Below are 26,862 nucleotides of genomic sequence, written 5' to 3' on the forward strand. Positions count from 1 at the left end.
CACTATCACATACATTATAACATTTGCACACTATTACCACATTAAGCACAATGATTAATAGTCATCATGAAGTTGGAAGAATAACACAAAGCGTCAGGATTACACACACATGCGGAGTCAATGCAGCTCAAGTTTAAAAGGGAAAATGTCTTAAATGTGTATGCTAATTACATAATATGTAATGAGCACATTTTAATAATAAAAAAAGAAAACAGAACCCTTTTCACTAATGCTCTGCATTTCTGCAACTTTAGCTGTCCCAGCTACATCATCTCACCCCTCCTGTCGGTCCTTTCACCCGCGCGCATCAAGCCATCACTCACTCCGAGATGAAGGCTGAGTTCGCGCGCCTGCATGGGATGGGGTGGGTGTGTCATCGGTCGTGATGTCAGAGCGCAAGGACTCTCATGATTGGCTCTAATTAGAATCCGCGGCAGCAAATAGACACGCGTCTTGCATGATTGGATTCAAAGTGGCTGGTGCCAAAAAACGCAGAGGCGCAGGAGCTCCAGACGCGCTCTCACGCGGGAGGAGGACGCGGTGGTCCGCTGAGCTCAAAAACACAGTCACTTTCAGCTCGTTACCAAGAGCTTATTAGAAGAGTGTGAGGAGGAATAGGGCGAAGCTGATATTCCCGGAGCGTTTCGCGTGCGCAACCGCAGCAGAGCAACAACTTCAGAAACATCAAGCAGAACAAGTTCTCCAGAATCTGAGCACCATGGCATCGGTCCCCAGCAGCCAAGTCAAATGCAAGTTCAAGAGGAGGAGGAGGAGAAGGTCTAAGCGAAAAGGTAAAGTTTCTTTCAGTCATTATTCGTTTTCTAAACGAACGCTTCCCTCCTAAAGCCGAAACAACGGAGAGGTCGCGCGCGCACTGGTTGGAATATGCAGCATTAAGTACCGATCATCTCGGCATAACTGCGCAGTCTGGATGTCTGTACATGTGTGTGTGTGTGTGATGCGCGCACTCGCTTTCACCGTTTATTTCTCGGTCTGTGCATCCAGTATTTACAGTCCTCATATCTGCCCTTGTCGTAACCTCAACTATAAGATTTGACCTCATTTACACGCTGCGATTGTAAGGTTATCTGACCTTTTCAGTCTCTTGTAGCGATCGATGCATTAATGGAATTTTTGTAGTTTTTGTAAATGTATTTAACTATGATTGACTAGGTACTGTAAAATCTGAAGTGTGGTTGTTACCTTTCAGGAGTTATTTCTACTCAATCTGACCTATTAAAATGATTTGTGGTGCTGTAACCTAATGTAGACAGGTAATATTACATCATAAATGCATATGTTACCGCATAAAGTGAATTTATTAGGTTTTTTTTCAGTTTAAACTGTAATTATATGTAAACTCGCTGTAAAAATTCTTTGACTTTATTTTCTTCATCAATTAAATCAAAAGTGGTAAAAAAGTGCTGTGCACTGTAGGTTATATATTTGGCACTGATTGATTTGATTTGATTTTACTTGAAATTTTAGGCAGCAATTAAACTGAAGGGTTCGAATTGTTAACAGTGTGTAAAATTATAGCTACACATTTGGCACATCAGCTCTCATAATATATATATATATATATCTTTATATAGAGTTTATGTACAGTTACAGATACACCATAAACCATTTTGTCAGGTAGATAAAAATGCACTTTATGTAGTAACATCTACATTTATTATTAATATGCCTGACTCAACTTGCCTACATGTTACATGACTAAATGAAAGTTGTTTGCAAAGGTCAGATTGAATAGAAATTGCTCCTTAAATTAACAACGGCACATTTTCACTGTAAAAATAAAAAGGTTTTAATCTTAATTAAATAACCTGGTTTTATTCAAGTAAAAATCCAAATCCACCTGATAAGTTCACACCAACAAAAGTTATTTAAATGGTCAGATCATATAAAAATAGTTCCTTAAGGTAATAGTTCTGCTGAAGTATTGGCGTTTTGTATAATTGACCAATGGCATTATTAGTATATTCTTAATAGCTCTAGTATAGTCTAGAATATACAAAAGTAGTATAGAATATTTTTAATTAATTTACTAAAATGATTTTTATTGCATAAATCTATAATCCATGGAAAAACTCAAGTCTGCGTGTATGGCTCTTTTTAGAGTTGCGCAGTCAACACCAAGAGAAATATAGAATTTTGGAGTTATTTTACATTTTTAATAGGAAGCAGGAATTTTAGGGAAATTAGTGGCACTCGCTTTATTTCCATTATCAACTCTGAAATTTCATCAGAATGTAATGACACCAGCGCAGCGTAATGTGACTGAATGACGGCGGGCACCGCTTGCTTCTCATCTCACTTTGGTGACTGGTAATAAATGAAGGTGTGTGTGTGTGTGATTGCCGAAACACCTTCAGAAACACCTCTGCCTTTGCTGTGACAGGTTTGCGTGGTGTGTTTCACCCCGTCACTGTTTATCGTGTGACCCGAGAGGAGCACAGGTCGTGGGCTGGATGGGCTGATAGCGCGCCATTGATCAGACATGTTTCTCGCGGTCAGTTTTTGCCTTCGTTCATTGGCCAGAGGAGAACTGAGCCTGGTTTCTCCCACGGTTTATTTCTCCATATTGTCACCTGATGGAGTTTGGGTTCCTTGCCACTGTCGCCTCTGGCTTACTCAGCTGGGGACACTTAATATTTAACATTTAACAATATTATTGATCTGACTGTACTGACGCTATGAGAGCTGAACTGAGCTGGACGGTGACATCATTTTTGCAGAACTGCTTTATAGATGAAATGAACTAATTTAATAATTGATGATCTTTACATGAAACTGATTCAACACTGAACTGACTGAACAGCCGCATAATTTTCACTGTAAAGCTGCTTCGAAACAATCTGTATTGTATAAAGCGCTATAGAAATAAAGGTGACCTGACTTGACTTCACTGGCAAATTGGATTTGCTTTGAGTTTTTTCACATCTGCAATTGCATGGCTTTTCTGGGATCTTGAAATGTGGAAAACTCACAACTATCGAGCAAGAACAGGAGTTGTAAATAAATCATTATTATTTCACAATTTAAATATTGAATAGTTGTTAGGCTGTGTGCAATGAAGAAACTGTTCCTGGTTTTGCTTTCGAGGACATTGTGCTGGAATTACTCTCGTGGCCTGCAGTGTGCAATCGCTCCATGAAGTAGCATTAGCAATACACACACACACACCGATGTCTGTCGACAACTGCGGTCTGACCTGTAACCCAGAGTATTAATAGCCCGAGCAATCGCGGGAACGTAGACCATAGTTGTAGTGTAACACCGAGGCAAATATATTTACATAATGGAAATGGCAGAATTGGTCACACAACATTAAGCATTGCATATAAACATTAGAGGAGAGCGTAAGAGTGTGTGCATGCGCTTATGTGTGTTTGAATGGCTAATTTATCAACTGAGCTAATGGGAAGTGATGGTGCTGGACAGAAGAGAAGATCTGCTAGGAAAATATGCTAGAAAGTGTACGTCCTGGTCTGCGGCGGAAGGTTTAGCAGGGTGATTATTTAGACCACTGGCTTTTTGTGTGTGTTTCATCATCTTTATCATTATAATGAAAGATTGTCATTTCCACAATGACAAGGGGGGGGGGGTTTCAGACACAATTAATCACATAAAACCAGATAAAGTCAGCAGATTGTTTTAACTTCTCCCATCTAATCTCTCATAATGGAGATGAAAACATAATACAGTTTCTCGTTCTAATAAACACTAATTTTCCTGAAAGCCGAAACAATTCATTTTATTGTCCTCCTGGCAAAAGGGCGACGTCCCGGGATTATATCGACATGGCATTTGACGGTTTAATCCTCAGCAAATGCTTCAGATTATTACAGAATGTCCAGTGCATTAAAACCAATGTGTATTCAAACGCACGTAAGAAGATTTCGCTCCTGATGTCGTTTTGTTTGTGCGCCATTGTAGCATAGTGGTAATGCTATCAGAGGTTACTGAGGTAACACACATGCAAACAATAGAGATTAATCCTTCAAACTGGGGCAGTTTCTCTCATTGCTATCAAGTACGTACTTTATTTTTAACCTCACGTACTTGGTACTCAAATCCATTTGTACCAGACTGTGTGTGTTGAGGAATTGCTTAGTTGTTGACACGCTTACCTCAAACTTATCAGCAAACATTATAGACGCCAACCGCAGCATATGTGAGGTTTTAAATAATACAATATTTGAGAAGTCAATGTCTAGTGTAGTAGAAGAACTCTCCTTTCAGCTCTGAACTTGTTAAAGGTGCGACTGCCCCGCTGTGGCTCGTAGCGAAGGGGATCGTTCTGTTAGTCGACTCCAGTGTCAATTAACCACAGCTCATTTATTTATCTCCTGAATCTCTATGAAATGAGTGTAGTGAAAACCCCACCTACTTTTAGTGTGCTTTCTGTGAAGGATGCCCCTGTGTAAAAAAATGAGCTTAATTGTTTTGGAAAAGCACTAATACCTGTAGGGATATTAGGGCTGCAAGATTATGACAAAAATCATAATTGCCGTTTATTCCCTTTAAATTGTAATTGTGATTTTAATTACGATTATCACAATTTACATTGAATATATATATATATATATATATATATATATATATATATATATATATAGGCATATTATAATGCATGTTTACACAAAAATTAACACATAAATAAACATTAGGCCTATGCCAAAGCTATTAAATAGCAGTCCCAAACTAAATGCATGTGTCATATATAAATAAAATGGAATTGCCTCCGCACGGACAATAAGGAAATTATTTTAATCGAACCATATTGTTGATGAAAATAATACGAGAACAAAAAAGTGCTAGTTATTAATAATAACGCATCAATGTTTTTTGAAGAATTTTTTTTAACATTTTTAATATTACAGTAATAGTAAACCTCTTTAATATTAGGCTTACTGTTTCACTGAAGCTGAAGAGAATGAACACCTGTAAACTGAATCGCTTTGCTAGAGGGCTTCTTCATACCATCTATTTTATCGATTTGAGTTATTAAGAGTAGTTGAGCTAAATAAATATCATAATGCTTGCCTTATCTATCAAACTGTAAATAATCTGAACTCTAGATTAAAAAGTCTTATTCCTATCTGCAGCCCCCAGCACACATACCAAACGAGAACTAAATCACTAATATATGGTAAATATCGCCGATATTTGCGCACTAGTATGAGTGTGGCATGTAGGGGGCCCCAAATTTGGAACGGGATCAATGATGACATTAAGGTGTTGCCCTCTATCTCCAACTTTAAAAAACAACTAAAAAAGTATTATTTATCAACTTATATTTAATATATAACTGCTTTCTCATGGACTACTGGGATGTATGAGCATGAATGTATGTGTATGCACTGTATGTATGTCCTTGTGCGTTTTTCTTGTGTGCTCTGTTATCATCGTCTGGTACCAGGTGGTGATCATGTACCTTTACCGTACTACTTTTCTCTTGTAAAATTACGGGCCCCCACCCATAAGCTTCTCTAGCTTCTTTGGGGGACCCATTCACTATACCTATTTGATTGTGTTCCAATGACTGCATTATTATACTTTTGGTATTTTGTGAATAAATAAATAAATGAAATGAAATGAAATTAATCAACCCAACGGTTGCTGAAATATGTAATTATACTCAAAGAATTTACAACCATTTTATTACAAAAATAATGATATGTATATGCAATCCCAATTATAGCTTTTAATGTTTTGCATTGCTGTTTGATCGCGTGCGCCGAACCTGAAGTTTAATGAGCACCGGGAAACTGAAGAACTTTTCTAGCGGTTGCACGACATGCTTTTACAGTCGTGTTTTCATTATAATGTTATGAAGCTAATATGACAGATTTGTGCTGCACATGTTGCACTTAACTATATCTTCCTTTTCGAAGTGATTCCAATCATTCAAAACCATCATGGCGAACAGCGCGCATCTCTCAACTGAAGTAAATAATCTATTATCTATCGTCTTTGATATATGGGCCTAATTTTCTTATCGGATCGATAATGATAACATCAAAAATGATCATTTATCGGCCGATATCGATATGTGGTCGATATATCGTGCATCCCTAAGCACTAGGAGTGTGCTTAAAAAAATGTCTCGGTTACGTATGGTAACCCTCGTTCCCCGAGGAGGGAACGGTGACTTAAGTCAGAAGTGATTCTGACGAATGGGGATCGCTTGCGTGCCTATCTACTTCGAGTGAAACTAAACGAGCCAGTGCATATTGGCGTGCGATAATTGTCGCTTCCTTGTTTTTCCGCTGAGGAGCCGGACCTGTGACTCGGCCGTACAGCGGAAGCTCAGCAATTGTGGCGAGGGGACTTATGTCTCCGTTCCCTCCTCGCGGAACGAGGGTTACCATACGTAACCGAGACGTTCCCCTTCATCAGCTCACTACTACTTAAGTCACAAGTGATTCTGACGAATGGGGATATCTACCAAAACGCCACGGCTGCGGGCCCTTCCAGCGCTCCGCTTGAGCCTCCTGGTCTGACCGCAGTGTTGGGCAGAAGTAGGAGCTCTGAACAGAGAAACTCAGTCACTGCTGTTCCACAAGACCCACTCAGTGTGACTTATTGGATAACGCTGGGAAAGCATGCCCTGTGGGGAGGGAACGCTGCGGAAGCAACATCCTACCCCGAAGGGAGGCACTGTCAAGGTTAAACATATGGACTAGCCGGTTCCAGCCTACTAATGACAGAGCGGGCTTTGTCAAGGGAAAGACACGGGCTCATCCACAGAGGAGCTGATCATGGAGGAATACACATATGGGGTCGCTGCAGGGACCGCTACATATGGACACCCAGCCTATCACAGGTTCCACAATGCATGGCCTCAATGAGTGTAGGCCTGGCGTCAGATGCTCCACAACCTCTGACTGCCGCAGGGGTGACGGAGGAACTCACTGGGTTAGCCATTTCTGGGGAACACTACTGAAGCAAATAGACGCACATATCTGGCCCATGGGAGCAGGAGTGGCGTTGCAAGCCGACACTAAGAACAGGTCCCTCATGCTACTGGCCACTGGGGGCGAGTATACGGGAAGATACCGGCTCTACACGGAGGCTAGAGAATCTAGCGAACGTGTTAGGTGTCGCCCAGCCCGCAGCTCTACATATTTCTGTCAGCGAGGCGCCTTGAGCCAGCGCCCAGGAGGAAGCAACACTTCTAGTTTAGTGTGCTCGCAACCCGAACGGGCAAGGCATGCCTTGGGCTTCGTAAGCCAAGGCAATGGCATCCACTATACAGTGGGCCATCCTCTGCTTGGGCGAGGCGGATTCAGTCTCCTCGTTCCCCTCAGGAACCTGATGATCAGGTCATGCTTTCCCAGTGACTTACCTTCAACTGCATCGTGATGTGTGGCGATAGCGGCAACATACACTTTGAGGATGGATGGAGACAGCCTTCGCTCCAACAGATCTTGCATGAAGGAAAGCACGGCTCTGAACTAACATCTTTGGGGGTCTTTCCGTTGGGAAGAGCACCATTCAACGAACAGGTTCCACTTCAGAGCATAGAGGTGCCTAATTTAGGGGGCTCTAGCAGAAGTGATGGTGTCTATCACCTCAGCGTCCCGTCCAGGGACCAGACATGGAGTTTCCAGAGGTCTGGACGCGGGTACCATAGAGTACACCATCTCTGGGAAAGATGTTAATAAAGCATTGTACTAATTAAAAGGTTTAAATACATGAAATACAAGTTTCAATAGAAATGACATGGTATAATTGGTGTAAACACCACACATGATATATTTTAGTTAACCATAAATGCTTGTCAGTACATTCGGCAGTACACTTGAACCGAAGGCAATTGAAGTAATTATGACATTACATATGAAGAAGTCCTTCTAGTGGGTCAAAAATACTCTAGATATAATATAAATGTATACTATAATACGATTTCATTTTTTTTTGAGTGCCTGAAAACAGTACATTCAGTTCACACTTTTTTGCACATTATATTCAGTAACACTTTATTTTAGTGTCGTTCTAACACACGTTACATGTAGTTCCTATAACAATTACTATAAATTGTGCATAAGTGCATGCACCTAACCCTAAAACACACCCTAAACCTATAGTAAGTACATGTAGTTAATTCTTATTACTCAGTACTTAAATGTGCAATTACACTGTAACACGGACACCTTAAAATAAAGTGTAACACCGTGTCCTAACTACACGCACCGCGACATGCGATAAAAGGTTCTTTTCCATGTTAATCAGAGTTTGTGTCCTAACCAGCCGCGACGGCGACACGCAACGATTCTATTTTAGAAGCGGTTTCTATTTTTCTGCGACGTCGCGCTGGAACAACAAACACAAAGTGTGGCAATGATAATCTCACGTACTGTTTATGTGCTTTATTTAATGTTAAAAGCCTGTAATGTGACTTTGAATATCATTTAGTGCTCCAGCTTTGTAGCCCTTCCCCTCAGATCTTGAAATTAAACAAGAACGTTCAAACTGTGAACAAACAAGTGTATTCTTTGACAAAGATTGTTTTAGTAACCCAGTAGCCTATGTATTTGAATAATGTTTAAATGGTGTAATATTTGTGAATTTGATTATGTATCCACTTATCCATTTTCTTGCGAGTGCCGTCAAGATTACTCTCTGATGCCGCAAGACTCCGCCCACACGCTATTCTGATTGGCTGTGGGTTTTGAGTGATTTTTACGCATCTCACAGTCGCGTCTAGTGTGGACAGACAAATTATTTGTCACTGGAATCTTATCGCATCGCATTTGGTTAGGACACAGTGTAAGTATCATTTCTGTAATAACGTTTGACAAAGTGTACTACTTTTTACTACTGCTTTCTGTGACAAAGAAAGCTAAAATCATGTATTTTGTTTAGTTCATTGAAATGTGATACACACTTAAAGGGATAGTTCACCCAAAAATGAAAATTCTGTCATCATTTACTCACCCTCAAGTTGTTTCAAACCTGTAAGAATTTCTTTTTTCTGCTGAACACAAAAGAAGATATTTTGAAAAATGTCTGTAATCAAACAGTTGATGGACCCCATTGACTTCCATAGTATTTTTTTTTCCTACTATGTAATTTTATGAAACACCAGTTGAGAAACGCTGGTACAGAAAATCCAATATTAAAGGGATAGTTAATCCAAATTAAGAGTTTAAATAAGTCTTAATTTTGTTTTCTACTAGGTCTTTAAGCTTGATTGTTCAAAAAACACATTATTTTTCCACAAATTTAATATTATTGCAGCACTCTCTTCCCAGTCTGTCCCAAACGCTGTTTCGATGAAGCCCCTCCTTCCGAAATATGAAATGTGTTCTGATTGGTCAGCTAGTCCAGTGTGTTGTGATTAGCAAACCGTTTTGAACTTGTTCTGGAAATGTCTCGCCCCTTACCATAACCTGTTCAGGTGTAAATATTAATGATGGAGTCAATTTTGCCATGTAAATTCAAGCCCGATTCAGACCCTGAGAATGTTTACGACGTGCAGAACCTTTTTCAAGAACAGATTTTACAGGTTGTTTCAGAGTGGCAAGTTCCTAAGGATTGGTGAACAGTCTTACAAAAGCGAGAGCCCAGTAGCTAAACGCTGTAATGTTAACTAGCAGGCTAGCGGAGCCAAACCGCTTTGCCCTTTGTTTACATTGTAGCGACAACAAAAGACTTATAATTGGAACTGTTAATAGAACACGCAACAACAAATAATAAAACATACTTACAGGTTGTGATCCATAAACAAATGGTTGTCTCGACAAAGGGGGAACTGCTCTGTCTTTCAGGAGAAGCTTTTGTGCGTAGCCAGCATTGTTTCTGGAAGCTGTCCTCCGTAAAACGAGCCACACAGATAAACGTTGGGGTTATAATGTTCAGGAACAGTGTTAAAAATAAATTGTGTCTACTGTTTTCTAAGTTTGTCTGCCTTTGAAAGGCCAAACAAAGGGGTTTTGGAACCGGGGTGGGAAAAAATGTGTTTCTTCGACATGGCAACTAAAGCAGGTCCTCTTTTTCATCTTCTCTAGCTCAATCAGGCCACGCCCCCTTTTTGTGTATTCCGTGGGCGGGGTTTCTTTAAATGAGTGACATTGTTACTTCTCAAGCTCCGGAAGAAGTTGTAGTCCCAACGAGCCGTTTGTTGTAGTTCTTAAAGTGTTTTCTGTTAAAGTGAATATTTCCCTTTGGATTGGACTTTGCAGAACCTTGCAGATCTTTTTTGTGCTCAAACAGCAACATTACACATACAAATATTTGCATTTTTCTTACACACACCTATCGTTTCACTTCAGAAGACTTATCCACCGGAGTCATGTGGATTACCGTCACCGTCACGAACGATGTGTGTGGTTTTACAATCGTCAACCGGCATTATGTGAACTCAGAGGTGCATTATTTTCATAAAAATCTTTGTTGGTGTTTATTTGAAGAAATCGGGAAAGGCATGAGAGTGAGTAAATAATGAGAGAATTTAAATGTTTGCGTGAACTATCCCTTTAAGCTTGTCAGGATACGCTTTTAATGTGTTGGAATGATTTTACAGATAACTATTCAGTCAACTATTACAGTACAATGACATATTTATGTTCAAAATGTGTGGATTGAGATTATAATAATTGTCAACTTCATTTTTTCTGAACCTCACATAAGAGCAGTAACCCATGAATCTCAGTAACTACATTCCCCATAAAACGCTTATTTAGCACTTAACCGCACCGACCGCATCCCGGCTTGTGCATACGTCTGACTTGGTTGTGGTATTATTCAGATATGATTATTGCGACAGGCTTGAGTGAATGCAATATGAGAAATTTGCTTTGTCTTTGATAGCAGCAGTGAAAATATATGACGCTATTTCATATTTCATATTCATCATTCCGCTCGCCGCCGCCTTTAAATAACGTTTCCCTTCCTCATAGCCTCCAGTAAAGCTGCCTTCATCCATCGATTTGAGCGCCCGGGCTTATCTAGCAAATCCTTTAAAAGGTGTTTAAAAAACCTTGGTGTGCATTAGCTTTGTCTAATCTAATTCTTCTCTCTTATGCTCTCTGACTGTCTACCGCTCTGTCTGTTTTTTCTCCATTTCTTGAATGTATGTGATTTTTTTCCTCCTCCCTCTCGTTACTGTGTGTTAGGCCTGTTAGTTTCTGATTTGAACAGCTTTTGGGGTGTATTTGTATTCAAACACTGTATATTCGAATCGCTCCTCTATTTCGTGCGATAGCCCAGAGTGTATTTGGTTTTCACACAGAGTGAGACACTCTGACGCTCTCTCAGGGTTAGATTTGCTCTCTCGTTGTTTGCGCACCGGCTGCCAGGAGTTAGAAAGGACGGCTTTTATGTACTAGAGAGCAACACTTTCTTTTTTGTGTGCTTTCCGTGGTTGAATTACCTGGTTTTCTGCAAAGCCGTGTCTGGTCAGCCGATGGAGGTTGATGGATACGCCGAACCCCAGGCGACGTGTGATATCAGGCTTATAGGACAGAGAGGATGTGTTGCCATAGAGAGAGAGAGATTGTGCCAGTGCCGGTGTTTTTAGGTAGGCTACTGTAGAATTTTGTGGGTTTTTTTTTTTTTTTGCTTCAGTAATATCCAAGCGTACACGAAATGTATGAAATTTCTCAAAAAATGTGCAGTAACTTTGGTGAAGCTTATAAAAGAAGTGAAAATAAGCAATGCCTTCTGTAAAAAGTAAAAGTAAAAAAAAAAAAAAAACACTTTCCAAACTTTCTCAATTATCACCTTCTTAAGTAAATGTCTTTTTTTTTAACCTGTTTTTCTGAGTGGCACTAGCACGTTTTAGCAAATGAATTTAAAGGAGAACTTGGTAACTTTTTTAACTTAATAAAACTGTCTAGAAATCATTTGGATGGTTAAACAACCTGTTCTGGTGATATTGGTGACTTTCCCCGCTCCCCCCCAGCATTCCCAGGCGGAAAACCAACCTTGCAACTTGGGGACTACCGTCCCGGCAAGATAGAAATTGGAAGTCTCGTGAGAAGCGAGAACGAGAACGAGAACGAGCGTGAAACACGAATTGCTTTACGGCAATTCGACATAAACACACACGCATGTATGCTGTATTACCAGATTACCCACCTCGGTAGACATAGCTCCACACGACACAGTTGGCTTGCTCCGATCATAACAAACGCACATGAGCAGCGGTAGAGAGGGGGAGGAGGCCGCCGCAAGTGAGTTTTTTACGACCGTGTTGTGAAATATACGCCCCCCCACAGCTGTAGGGGGAGCTCGTGGGGAAAACATGCAACAACAAAAGGAAAAATCAGCGAAGAAGTGACTAGAGTTCGCTAGAGTTGCCGAGTTCTCCTTTAAGGATTCTCGGATTCTGTGTTTATAAATTCTAAGACAATGGGTCTCATTTACTAACCTTGCGTACTCACTATTTGTGTGTGAAATCTGCATACAAACATTTTCACAAACAAATTAAATCATGATTTATGAAATCACGAAGTTTCATACATATTTGTTTTTCTTCTAAACTTATAAAAAGTGTAGGACTGACTGAAACCACATGTATGCAAATATCACTCTAAATGGCTTTAAAATGTGTTAAGATTACATTTTATAGGCACACTGTATATATTTTATTTCAAATATATTTCATCATTATATTATGTGAGAAGTTCTCATGTGCTTATAAATATGAATAATCTATTCAATTAGAGTAATGAGAGCTAGGGCTGTCAAACGATTAATCGCGATTAATCGCATCCAAAATAAAAGTTTGTTTTTACATAATATATGTGTGTGTATGGAGTATAATTATTTTCTATATATAAATACACACACATGCATATATATTTAAGAAAAATGTGTTATTTATATATAAAATATTTATATATAATATAAATATATATACACAGTATATACATGCAAATATTTCTTAAATATATACATGCATGTGTGTGTATTTATATATAGAAAATAATTATACACTGTACACACACATATATTATGTAAAAACAAACTTTTATTTTGGATGCGATTTATCGCGATTAATCGTTTGACAGCCCTAATGAGAGCCATTATTTTGTCTCTTTAAAACCAATTTTCTCTAGGACATACCTTAACGGGCTTAATTTTTAGAGCTAACTTATGTCACTCCTATGTCTCACACACACACACACACACACACACACACACACACACACACACACACTAACAAGTAGGCCTATCATCTCTGACCACCTCTCGTGAAAATTAGATGGTTGTTCAATCATCAAAAGATGAGTTCTCTATCAAGTGCAGGTGAAAAGAATACTTCACAACACTGATTTTGTGTGTATATGTGTGTATGCGAGAGAGAAACAGAGGAAAGCAGTGATAGTGTTTGCTTTTGCGTCTATAAATAAGGCTGATAATCCTGCTCTCTGCCCACTACTGAAAGAGGGTCATTGTCCTATTCTCGCTAATGTGATGGAGGTTCATTTTAATTTGAATGGACCATCAGAACAAGAAGAGTCTTGAATGCGTCGCCCATATCAGCGCATGATGATACACGTGCACAGGTTCTACCTCTGTTTTGCTTCTCGACAAATTTCAATAGCATTAGCATGTTGCTAAGCTAAAAACACAGTATGCACAATAATTCAAAGCACACATAAAACGGTGTTCACATAGTCATGGAAAAACAAAAACAAAACAATCTATAATATATAGAATTTTAAATATGGCTTTCTGGAACAGGAAACATTTAAATGAAAAATTCGATAGTGACCATTCATTATTTTTTTTATTTTTTTTGCTCAGCTTGGAAATATTAATCAGCGACTCTTTGTGAGTGCAGTCTTTATAAAAAAAAAAAAATAAATAAAAAAACATTTAAACCTGCTTTCCAGTAGACCATTTGTTAGTGGATTAATCAAGGACATTTCATGAAAGTTAATTTGTCAAATGCTGTGTGAACCCGGCAAATTTTTGCTTGCATAAAGATTATGTTGATCTTGAATTAATGTGATGGTATGAAAATCAGATGCATGATAAATTTGTGTTTTTCTTTCAGAATTAATCGCATTAAATGAAAATGTTAAATCGACAATGTTCAAATTCAAGCTTGTTTCAGTGCATTCTGGGGTGGCTTATATATATATGATACATGCAATGCTGTCTTAAATTTTAGGTCTTACAACAGTAGTTCTTTTTAAAAGTACACTATTTATGTTTCTCTTTAAGATACAGATTTTTAAAGAGGAGACTCAATACAGTACCAACATTGTTAATTGACCGTTCGCAAAAGCCACGCCCCCTAGTTATTGTTACTACGCCCGTCAAACAATTGAGAAACAGACACATGGCTGGGTTGAGCTCCATACCGGTATAAGTGTTTGGTTTTGGAGTAATGCAGCAGACATATCCTCCAGGGCACGACAGAAAGGGCTGCAATATGCAGTGGAGGGATATGTTCAAAATGTTAAAATAAGCAAAGACGGGAATATTACAACAATCGAGGCCAGTGCTTGAAGTGGGGGAAAAAAGGTGCCAGTAGGCTAACTGTTAGCTATACTCTCTTGCATTGGCAAATCATGACATTTGAGATTAATACAGTGAAAAACAAAACTTGAAGATATTGCTGGTACAACAACAATTTATTGTTATTTATTAACAATATAAATGTATTTAAACAAGTCGTGTGTGTGTGTGCTTGTGTGCAAACGGAACTCCTCCAAGTCTGCAAGTCCAAAAATACATTTAGGCTATGGTGAGTTTACTACATTTTATTTTATTAAATGCATTTATGGTGAGATTACTATATTTTCATGTCAATCTGTGTTCGTTTTGACCAAGAACCATGCGCTGTCACTTTAATTCAGCGCGTGCAGCACCGCAATAGACTCGGTGCAGAAACGATTGCAGCATCCGCGTGCAGTGTGAAAGCTTTACCTGTTAACATGGGTGCGAAAAAAAAAAAACGCACTGTAAACGGACTACGGAGTATATGTGAAACGGGCGTGACTGACGCTTATATATTGTATACGCTGACATATGTATGCTTATTAATCTTTGAGGCATTTAGCTGTGAGTGAGGTCTCCCACACTGCTTAATCCATTGTCGGCATCTTTCCGCTTGGGTCTTGGGTTTTGGAAAGGCGAAAAAACGACCCCTCCCTCTAAACTTTTGGGGTACCTAGTGTCAGACTTGCAGGTGCCATAGGCGCATCGTTTCACCATGTGCTGAAATCGCAATGTTTGACGGAGGTCCTTCTCCTTAGTTACAGTTGCTGAGCTAGGATTGGACGAGGACCGTTCGAGGGCGGGGTTTTGCGAACGGTCAATTGTACAAAAGTAAAAAAATAAATATCCTTATTGAACGGCTTCTGCATCAGGTATGCGCCTGTGATGCTTGTAAATGTACCCTACTTAGGCAGATTACTTGGTTGTGGAACAGAGTCAGGGAGTTTTTCTCAATCATACACACTCTCTTTCTCTATGAAACTCACCAAACACACACACACACTCCTGCAAAATCGAGACAGGGCAGTGTGATGAACTCTTGGCAGTGGAAGCTATTATCTTGTTGTCACCTGTTCCTGCAATTCTTCCTGCCTGCCACTCTCAGCTTGAGTTTAAAAACTATTGGGCGGCCAGGAGAGAGAAAGAGCGAGAGAGACTGCTGTGTGGAGCACTTTGTACAGCAAGATAGCACTTAACATTCTGCTCTGTAATATGTACTTAACTGAGTAAATTTTGAGGGAAAGTCAAGAATGGAATAAAGAGTGGGTTCTGAGCAGCAGTGTGTGTGTGTGTATGTTAGCTGGCAAATGGTGGCCAGCAATGGTGAAGTGACTTTACTCCCATGATTCTGTATTGAATTGGAGGCACTGGTATGTTGCCCACACTGGATTTGAGAAGCAGGTCGCATGTAATACATGGCTCGCAATTGAGTGTGTATGGACCAAGCAGCCACAGCACACAAAAGGACCCCGGCGGGGCTGTCCACCCGTCGGCCTGCATCCGTATACCTATCTGGGCTTAGTTGAGGATGAATGGCCACAGAGTATCAGAGGGTGAGCGAGACAGCGAGAGAAATGAGAGACGAGGCTTGCTGCCAGATGGAGCTTATAATGTTGCTAATCTGTGTCTGCTTGTTTGTGCGAGTGTCTCGGAGAACAACTTCTGACAGGAACACAATTCACTCCTGTGGCTGGATCACACTGATAGCGATTCAAGCTTCGTATTGCCGCTTCCTTATCGAGAGCCCGAATCTGGGCGATTAGCGGCTACATAAATATTCGTTTTCCACTTTTTGCTTGCTTAGTGGTTTTACTTATTTTACCCAAGTTTAACTTTTAATTTGCAAATGGCAGAGCTAGTCTAACTGTTAGCGTACAAATCCAAGGTGCATCTCAGTTCACGTATTTATGCACTATTCTCTTAGCCTGGTAATCCAGAGTTCTCGCGAGAGCACAAGTTGAATTTGCTCAGCGAGTTTACTCTGGTGTCGAGTAATGCTGCTCATTAAATATGCCCTTGTATCCAAGCTGCACCAATCACATTGGGTTATCTGATATAGGCGGGCCAGAGGCGAGCTAAACAGAAGACGACAGCGCTGTGACGTCGAAGTCATTAGTAAACATTGCAAGATGCCTATGGATGAACACCAGTTGTTTGAAACGGCTTTAGCCGCTACAATGAATGAGTTAGACTTGGCTTTTTATCTAAAAGAGGAACAGAAGACGGCGCTCGAATCGTTCCTTTGCAAGAAGAGAGTTTTTGCTGTTTTGCCGACCTGATACGGCAAGAGTCTAATCTACCAGTTAGCTCCGCTGGTAGCTAAGCGATGTTGTGATTGGTCGTAGTGTTAGCCAATTGCGTGCAGTGAGATTTTCAAATGCATGCTTGGTGCCGCCCCTCGAGCTGGCCGATTTTCATTAGTCGACGCCAGACCATTAATCTAAAATTTAGGTCTGGATTTCCAGGCTACTTTTCTCTACCATTTTGTAGTAGAAGTAGCTGTGTTCACACTGAAAATTCCAAAAAAGAGCACTTCAAATATCTGGAGGATTCACTTAATTAACCAAAAAAAATGAAATGCGGACTGTTGGACACTTCATGCTCCACTAAACTGTCACAGCTTTCCTTGCGTAGTGAAGGGGGAGGGGGCTATCAGACTCTGATGTTGACAAAATAACCTTATACAATTCATACACTTGATGGTTGTGTGAATAGTGTATGTTGTGTACGTTCAAATCCTGTTCCTCCCCTTGTCCTCGTAATTTCCTGTCGTCTTTCTCAACATGTCCCAACCAGGCCTAAACGCTTTATGTGAGAAGCAATCACATTGTATTTAACAAAAAACACTTTTTATAGAAAAACCCCTCAGAATCAGAATTTTTAAACATATGTTCTGATTGGCTTTAAATAGCTTTATATTGAACTAAGATTATTTGATTGGCAGATAAAAATAAATAATTGTTGCAGATGAAATTAGTGAGGCTCATTTCCTGGTTGTAGCAGGTGGGCTACGCTGACTACGGTGGTATTTGAAGTTTGAACTGTTCAGATAGTAAGAACATTCCTTTTTTTACAGAATCTATGTGCAAAAAAGGGGACATGATAAATTGCATTAATTTATTTCACATACACACAAATACATATAAAGGCAAAAGCAATGACCTAAATGTAACAAACATGTGGAAGTAGCACAATTGAATGACTGAGCATTAGAAATGTTAAATTGTGAGATTTTTAGGAAAGCAATAGTGCTGATGTGCTGTAATGGTGTGTGTTTCGGAGGTGGGCAGTAGGGCTGCACGATTAACCTTTATCGCATCGATATTGAGGTTTTAACTCCCGCAATAACCTAACCTCAGGAGTCTGAGGTTTTTTCCCCCGCCTCTGACATTTGAGTGACAAACCTATTAGCCAATCAAAATGGTCGAATCTCGCGTTCCTGGCTTGCTGGCCAATTAGAAATGGCAATGGAAAGTTACAAGGTTGTATGCAGTGCACCGGCTTTCTTCGCGAAGAACGACGTGGAGCAAAAGAGTGCTAAAATATGTCGACGTGCCGTGGCCAGATCCAGAAGAAACACTACCAATCTATACCAGCATCTTAAAAATCACCACCGACACCAGGGTTCCAGACTGCGACCAAAATGGTCGCATATGCGACCATTTTTTGAGAATGTGCGAGTTAAAATTTTATGTGGTCGCATTTGTGCGAGTGCATGGTCATGTAGCCTACTAAGTTAAATTCACGCATGAATTTTCTGCATTGAACTTGTTTTAGCGCCCGCCAAAGTGAATTTTTGTCCCGCCAAAGTCTTATTTGATCGGTGAGTAATTAGATGAACTGCTGCGCTTGTGAGTGACAGGGCGCATGTTTAACTGAAAGAACGAGCAGAGAGAGAGAGAGAGCCGGTCGCGCGCGCATTCTCTCTCTCTCTTCGGAGCCAGGCGAAAATGTAAACAAGACTTCACCGTCTCCAAACTAAGCGCTGTCTTGCTCTCTCTCCCTCGCACATATTAATCAAAATAAATCGACACGGTGGTAAAAGGTCGGAAGACCAAAGTTTCATGTGGATCATTCGGAGATTTTTTTTTTTCCTGAATTATCGCTGGGTGTGAATTGTGCTAAATAAATTTAACTGAAAAGCGTTCCGGACATTTAACTGACAAAAAAAAAAAAAAAACTCTTTAATTGAACGAAAAAAATATCCAGTGATGAAATGTTTTCTGTGTTGACAGAAATCTTGGATGTCCATGTCCTAACTGCTGGGATAATCACACAACGCGCATGACACGTCCAATTCGCGAACTAATGACTCCTTTGAACCGATTCATTTTAATGAATGGTTAAAACAACTAATCTTTCCAACAGTGAACTCAGGAGACGTCTGAATCGGTGTATAACTAATCAGTAACACTTTACAATAAGGTTATATTTATTACATAAAAAGTACAGTTTGCTTACTCAAGCTTTAAAATAAATAAAACCAAAAAAATCGAAAATCGCACCGCAATCGCAATATTTGTCAGAAAAACCGCAATTAGGTTTTTTCTCAAAATCGTGCAGCCCTAGTGGGCAGAGTGAAGGTGTTAGGTTGATCCCCTACAGAAGATGGATTCTGCTCTGGTGTGTGGGTCATGATCTATTACACACGCAGGGCTAATCGCTCTCACTATAATTCCACTCTTTTGCTTCTCTCTCTCTCTCGCCTTGCCTCTCTGCGGCTCTCTTCCTCTGACACTGCAATACCACACAGGCCCGAAGGTCAGGATTACTGAGAAATTGTGGGAAATGAGAAATCTTGGTTTGAGGGTACTTGCTGAGAATATGAAATGTGCAAATTTACAATAATTTATAAACAAGTCTGTCTTTTTGATTGTTTTATCCATAATATTGTCCCAATAAACTGCACCCAGCTATGATCAGATCTGAAGTTAAAGAACTTTGGGGCGGATAAATTAAGTATGGATCAACATTGTACCACAATTTGTTTTCGCAATATACAGGTGGTTAAGAAAGTTCAGATTTTGTAGTTTTATTTGGAAGAAAATAACATTTCAAGGAACTTTTTTAACCTGAAAATGCATTTAGTCCTATTGTACCCATCACTGTAAAAAGTGATCAGTTGACTTAACTTAAAAAAAGGGAGAAAATCCATTGCCTTAAAATGAATTCCACACATCTTAATTTTTTCAATTACGCACAGTTGCTTTACTTTACTTAAAAAAGTAAGGAAACCCGTTGCCTTAAAATGATTAAGTAAATAAACTTTGTGCGTAATTGAAAAAATCAAGTTATGTAAACTCCACATAACTTATTCTTTTCAATTACACACAAAGTTTCTTTTCTTAATTTTAAGGCAACGGGGTTCACTTTTTCACAAGTTCACAAGTCAACTGATCACTTTTTACAGTGTATCATCTGTATTTTAAGGTCAGATTGATTCATAGCTTTAAATAGTTTTTGTTATTGTATAAAATGTGCTCAAAAGGTCAAAGGTGAAAAGCCATAACTACAGATGAAAGACTTTTTTAGTTAACAAAAATGCAATAGGACCAATCTCTCAGAATTAGCTTCTGAGGTTGTCAATTTTAGCCATCCAATCATAGAGTCCTCCGATGCGGATCATTCGGAGATCACCAATCAGTGCTCAGCGGGCCATCTGTGTGGTCTGAATTCAGAGCAATCTTCAGGAAACTGTCAGGGGACATGTGGACTGGCCCATTGTTAAAAGGCTGAAATGCAATATCATTAGGTTTGGGACTCCAGAGCCGAGGAGCCAATGGAATAGATTTATTGTCTAATTTTCACTCATTAGAGTTCCATAATGAACACCCTGTTCACCACACAGAAGAATTTCACTCCATGATTGAAGACATCCTGTCTGGCCCACCTTGTCTATACCTACAAATTCCTCCAGCTCTCACTCCACGGGCCAGCGAAAGATTGCAATTTGATCCTTTATTGGCAATCCACAGGGGCTTGCGGCCAGCCGTCGAAATGCCCATTATCGCCTCCTAAGCAGGTGTTGCGATGTATTGCACCTTTATCACAATGCAGATTTGTGGCAATCCATTTTTCAATTTGGTCTCCTGCCTGAGATAAATGAACAGATGTCCATTGATTTTCTTCCCACTGCAGTCACACGCCTTGTTTACACCTGACAGCCACGACTTTATAGCTGAGCGATTATTTGAAGTAACACGCATTATAATTAGCCATTTTTAATTAGTCTGACAATTGGCAGGCCATTTACAGAGGATCTAATTGTACACGTCCCTAGCATCTCTTCTTTCGTTAACCTCCAGTGAAGTGAGTCAGCTGAATTGCTCTGCAATGCTCAAGCTAAATCAATGCGACCCTCCACCCTTGCCAAGGGCCTCTCACCACTTATCACACAGCTCTTTAGTTTTTTTAAACACACTCTTTTATCGACTTGCCCTGAGCGCCAACACTTTAGTGGAAAAAACATCAATTTCAACTTAATTTTATAGTAGTTATAGTTGGCGCACATTACCACAATTGTTGCTCATAAGGCCTACATGCCTTTCCACGATTAAACATACCACTTCAAGCTAAAGTGCAACAACTCTTTCTTCCAGGACTCGATGCAGACTGGATTGTGTTTCAACATTTGAAGTCCCCCATAGTAGAGTTCTGTTCGCCAGTTATTTTTGTCTCCTTCTGAAACAACATGCAAAGTCCCCAAGCGCTTGTCATCTCTTTGTGTCTCCGATTCTATTTGACAAGATCACAAAAGCCCAGAGCGTCTTCACAGGATTCTGTTCACCAGCTGGTTATTTAGCTATAAATATACACATATAAAACAAGACTTGCTTGGTACCATCTTGTACTAATGAATGGAGTCAAGTGGCGCGCAGCAGCTATGCCCTCAAATGCGTGCTGTCACCAGGGATTTAATTGAGCCTCTGAAAATGGTCCTATTGTCTTTGTGTCAGGATCCCATCAGCCCTCAGTAATGTGCAGCTCTTACTGTCGGTGGAGCTCTTGCAGCTATGACATAGAGAATACAAGCTCTGGTAGGGAGCTAGGAAGGGTGGAGAACCTTCATCAAGCTCTTCAGGTGGCATAGGAGGAGAATTTGCAAAAGAGTGAGCCACGAAACGGGACATGCAGTGATGCTTTATCAGGAGAGCCAGGGAAGTGGAGCAGTAACATTCAAATGTAAGCGAGGATGAGAAAGTGATGGATGGGGAAACAGGGACACTTGTCACAGAGAGGTGGGCAGCACGCTGGGATAGAGGGACAGCTGTGACGTCCTCCATACAAGGGTCAGTGGGCCTGGTCTTCCCGAGCCAATCCGATAAAGACCAGCGGTCTACATTGGAAAAGGACATGTTACGCAGGTGCAGAAGAAAGATGGATTCCTAGAGCACAGAAAGAAGGGGAGGGGAAAAAGGGGTTAAGCAATGGGGTGACTGGCTGTCCCAGTTTAGAAAAAGACAGGATGATGGATGGAGTCTGAAGGTGGAGAGGTAAAAGGAGGTTGTGGAGACAGGTGATAGCACATTAAAAGAAGGCCTAGCCACGAAGACCGGCGAGTTGAGCCGGAGTTGCTCGGGTTAAGTGCAATGCACTTGTTTGTGTCAAGCGTCTGCAGAAAGGCAGCGTTCTCAGGCACAAGGCGGAGAGAATGAGAAGGCTTAGAGCAGCGAGGAGACACGGGAGAGTAGATCTCAAGCTCCATTGAGCTCAATTACAAGGAAATGACAGGAGGATTGGGACAACAAAGAGGGCCGAGAGGTGCTGTTATTTGACAGAACGATTCAGAGGGTGGAAGTTAGAAGGTTAAGGCCTTACTGTTTGTTTGCTCTCTCCTTTTGTTCTTCTTGTGGCCGCAGCCAGTTAGACAGTGGTGGAGACAGGAGCCTGGGAGTGATGGGATTAAGTTTGGCTCGTTTGAGGCAAATTGGCAGTTTCAGGGAGCCAGAGAAGAAAAGGAGGGATGCTGGCGTGCAGGGAATGTCAGTGATTATTATGGGTTGGGCACAAGTTTCTGCAGCCTTGCTGTGAAGGGGCTGTGAAGCACGGCTCTGCCTCTGCTCAGCTTGAATATGACAAGCACACAGTCTCTGCAGGCTGGTAGTGCGCTCATCACAAAGCCTCCCCTGCTTCTCTGGCATCACGCTTTCTAACTGCCCCTCACAATGCTCCGAATGTGTGTCAGAACAAAGAACAGACACCAATGAAGTCTCAGATGTTCATTTCTTTAACCCAGCATTTCTCTTTAAAAGGTCAAACTACTGTTGACTCGCCTTCATTCTTATGTTCGAGATGGATGAGCAATCCAAGTTGAGGTGTAATTGGACCCCAATACAATTCAAAAAAACAAAACAAACAAACAAAAAACCTCAAAGCAAATGCTTTATTATTAATTCAACACTACAGTTTAGAGGTGGTTCAGCAACTCTCCAGAGGTGAGAATTCCCTGACCGTGAAAGTGAAGTCATCTAGAAGAGTATAGCATTTGATGTCCAGAAGACAGATGTTCTCTTAGATGTTGGTTTACAGTTTGGCTCCTCGTTTCTGATGCTTTCTAAGAATTACATATTGGTAAAAAAAGGGTCATTAAAAGAAAAAAACATTTGAGCTGGGCCAGTAGTGAGGGAGGAAAAGCGGTTGGCAGAATTGGTGACAACTGAAAGTGGGACAGTTGCACAGCTGTGGTGCATTGTCGAGGGACGCTTACATTGGTGCCACTGTATCTCATTGTCACAGAGAGTAGAAAAAAAGGCACGACAGGGAGACCCTGTTACAGGTTGTCTGTATTTGCCTGATGAGGGTTTATGTGATTTGGGAGCCAGGGATGGAGAGAAAGGCAGTGGGGAGAGGGAGACACAAAAACCGTTCTCTTCATAATTTATTGGTAAATTACAATTAAATTGGGACTGGAGCTTTCAAGGATAAAAAAGGACGTAAACTCACCATATAAGTATCATAAAAGTAGTCCACACACCTCCTGCAGTTTCTGAAGTCATATGATAAGTGTGACTTTGTATGAGGCACAGCATGAACTGACAATCTTTACCTCCAATAATGTTAAACATGAACGTGCCAAGGAGTTTAAAGCGAATTTCAAGATTTTCAATTCAGATTGACTATTGGTCTGTTCATCACACAAAGCTTGCTCTTATAACTCAAATGACTTTTCATATACTGTTTTTATGAAACTGTTGTGGTGCATTTGTGCCATTTTTGTCTCTCCATTCATCGTAATTGCGTGGAGAAAATGTGACCAGTGCAGCCCTCAGAATTTCTTCTTGTGTGTTACACAAAGTAAAGCAAGTAATGCGAGTTTGGAACAAAATGAGTAAATAATGACAGAAATTTCATTTTTTGGTGAACTATCCCTTTAACCCCAGCTTGCTTCAAGGAAAGTGTCTATATAATACTTTATACAGGTTTGTCTTGATTCTAGAGATAGTCTACAAGCATCTTTCCTGGATTGAAGTGGGTAATGCTGTCTAATAGTATTTTTGGATGTTTTTTAGTGTTATATTCGTTTAAGCTCAGTTGAAGATGATCATCAGCACCTGTGTTAACTTATTGCTGATAAAAGCATTGTTTTACACATCACTATTACTCACTTCTGATACGTTCACGTTTATTGCTAGGTTGTAGTAGGAGATCCTTGTGATATACTCAAAGCTGTATATTCTCCTGTCTCAGAAATGTAACTGCAGATTGGGGGTCAATAGCTCATCCCATTGACCTTTAATATTCTGTTGGATAATTCACCCTAAAAGACCTTTTGTTTAGTAATTACTGCTTGCAGAGATAATAAAATGCCTCTACACCTTTCCACCATCTTCTGTTCAAATAGATCAAGTGAGTTTATAGCCTTAGTTTGGTGTTTATCCCATCTTTCGTGTCATATAAATTAAAGCCGTGTTACTGAGGTTGATTCTCACAGGCAGTTGGCACTAGAGAGCCATGAAGTGAATGATGGTGTCAGTGAATTGCATTGACTCTGTGCCTGAATATATGGGACAGCTAAGGTGATGACAGATAAACGGGGCCCGGGAGAGAGTGCAGAGAGCCACTCCAGATTCCCATCTCCACGTATTTCACTCTAAATTATTGTTCTCCTCTACCACAGAGGGCCCTCTTGTCTACTCGGAAACCTTGCTGTCAGGATTCTACAGATGCATGTTATGCTTGCACAAACCTGTATGCCAAAAATTCCAAAGGCATGCTTGGCATTACCCACTACCTACTGTTTTTGAAAGCAAATTGTACGCTGTATGTGTTATTTACATGGTAAGCATTTTTCATGTAAATGGAATACTATAAAATTTACAGTATACAATTTGAGAACACTGCATGGAGTACTGTATCCCACAATGCAGTGCTGTGCTTATTTATTTATTTTGTCTAGTAGAAGTTCTGAATGGCCGGTAACTTAAACATTTTGTAGCCAAATTGGCTGGTAAGTGGAAAAGTTAATTTCAAACCCTGAGTATAATGCAGTGCTGTCTTGGCATTGGCAAGTTTTGTTGGTATTTGAGGAATGCATTTGATTTTCTCAGTTTGTTTAAGCCCAAAATGTTTCCTAATGGAGTCATCAGGCCCCACTCATTGGCTAATAGTTTAATTGAGTCCATCTGGAGATGGCTGTGATGGGGAGGCCACGCCGTCTGAAGGCGCATGGAGGGTAATTTGTCATCCTGTATGCAGTGACCGGCGTGGTGTTGAGGGAAAAGTGTAGGGAAGCTTTTTGGCAGATGCCCAGCCCCCCCAACCCCCCCAACCCCCCCAACCCCTATCAGAAATATATAATGAATAGACGATTTCAGGTTCACCTGGGATTTTAAAGGGGTCCAGATGTCCTCCATGCCAAGTAATAAACAGATATAACAAACCTTCCAGAGAGCAACGCACCATGTGGAATGGTGAGTTTTTCTCACACCCTATTATACACTTTATATGCCATTATATTGCACAAATATGCAATAAACTTTTTGTATATTTGTCTCTCTGTCTGTTGCTGCAAATGCTTAACCTCTCATACATTAAATAAATAATCATACTGACAATATAAATAATAATTTCACAGTTTACTTACTGATAATATTCATTTTAATACTTGCACATCAAGAGAGAAATTATTTTTCTGCATGTTGTACGACAAATGATTGGCTTAATTTGTTTATATTTAATTGAAATTGAAAGAGCCATTTGATTTCATTAAACGACCATTTTCAAAATTGTAAATAAAATATATTTTTTAATGACATGGAAAACAAATATTGTGAAAGATAAATTGGACTGCATGTGGCACTTTTAATTTGAGCATCAATAGAATCATTTTTTACACTTGTGAATTGCATCTTTGCATGTCTCTTAGTCTCACTTATGGTTGCAAAATATGTGAAAAACTATTCTGTTTGCATTAACACTTGATCATTTTACGAAGACACCCTCCAATAGTGCACTTTTATCGTGCTTCATATGCTGCAATGCTACACATATTATATTCATTTGACACCCTGGCTGTTTTTACATGGCATATTTCAAATGCACCTTTTACATATCCACAAAATATATCACAAGCTCTCTCGTATGTTGCACGACCCAGACAAAACAGATTCTACTGGCCTGCCATTTATCAGAGCTGAATCCACAGAGGTTAAAAAGCAGTTTTACTAGTGCACATAAATGGGAATCCAGCCAGGGAACCTGCTTCCATGGGATAATACAGTCACTACATTCAGTCGTTTCCTCAAAGCTTTAGTTGCTGACACACAGGCGATGAAATATCCCTCTACCAGAACATGCCTTTGAACTGTCAGTGGATTCCCTTCTCTTGTCAACTAGTGTCACTTTATCTCCCTGATGTTTTAATATTTATTTATTTTCCAGCAAAACACATTTGACGGCTTTGCTTTCGCATTATATGACAAATGTTTGGGAACTCTAGAAGTGTTGGTGGAGTAAAACACGATCTGTATGAAAGGTGTAGAATCTCATTTGCTAGATGAATGGAGCCACTTTCCATTATAACAACTCTGTGGCCACTCAAATGACCTTTAAATGCTAGCTGGCCTGTATGCTAACTAGCCCAAGGTCAGCCATGCGTTGTGACTGTACTATAACAGCATGACAATGCCCACATCCACAGATTTAGTGTGAACTAGTTGTGTTCCCAGGTTGGACTCTCAGAGACCAGTAAGGTTGAATGCACAGTGGCCGCGGCCGTAAAATAGAACGCAATGTTTCCATTAGCTTGTAACAAAGTTGGAGTCACTGGGCCAAACCTTTTCCATTTCTGCAGCTGATACCTGTGAAATGATGTCTGACGTCGACAAATTGTGCTACCATTAAAACAATAGAGGACATTTAGTGACACGGTAATGTGAAATGCTAATTCAATGT

At 40.1% G+C, this 26,862-nt stretch overlaps 1 protein-coding gene across 3 annotated transcripts in view; it reads left to right on the plus strand.

Annotated features, from left to right (window-relative positions):
• The first annotated feature begins 461 nt into the window (after positions 1-461).
• adarb2 (adenosine deaminase RNA specific B2 (inactive)) overlaps positions 462-26,862 on the plus strand; it is a 187,881-nt gene continuing 161,480 nt past the window's right edge. For 2 of the 3 annotated variants that reach the window (XM_079863438.1, XM_079863439.1), the window contains exon 1: positions 462-791. In XM_079863438.1, the coding sequence (XP_079719564.1) occupies positions 719-791 (73 nt within the window). In that variant the 5' untranslated portion in view covers positions 462-718. Of the gene's footprint in view, positions 797-26,862 lie in introns of all 3 variants that reach the window. The other variant, XM_079863440.1, reaches the window with a different exon arrangement.

This window comes from Squalius cephalus (assembly GCF_949319135.1).
Source record: "Squalius cephalus genome assembly, chromosome: 25".
Classification (NCBI taxonomy): domain Eukaryota; kingdom Metazoa; phylum Chordata; class Actinopteri; order Cypriniformes; family Leuciscidae; genus Squalius; species Squalius cephalus.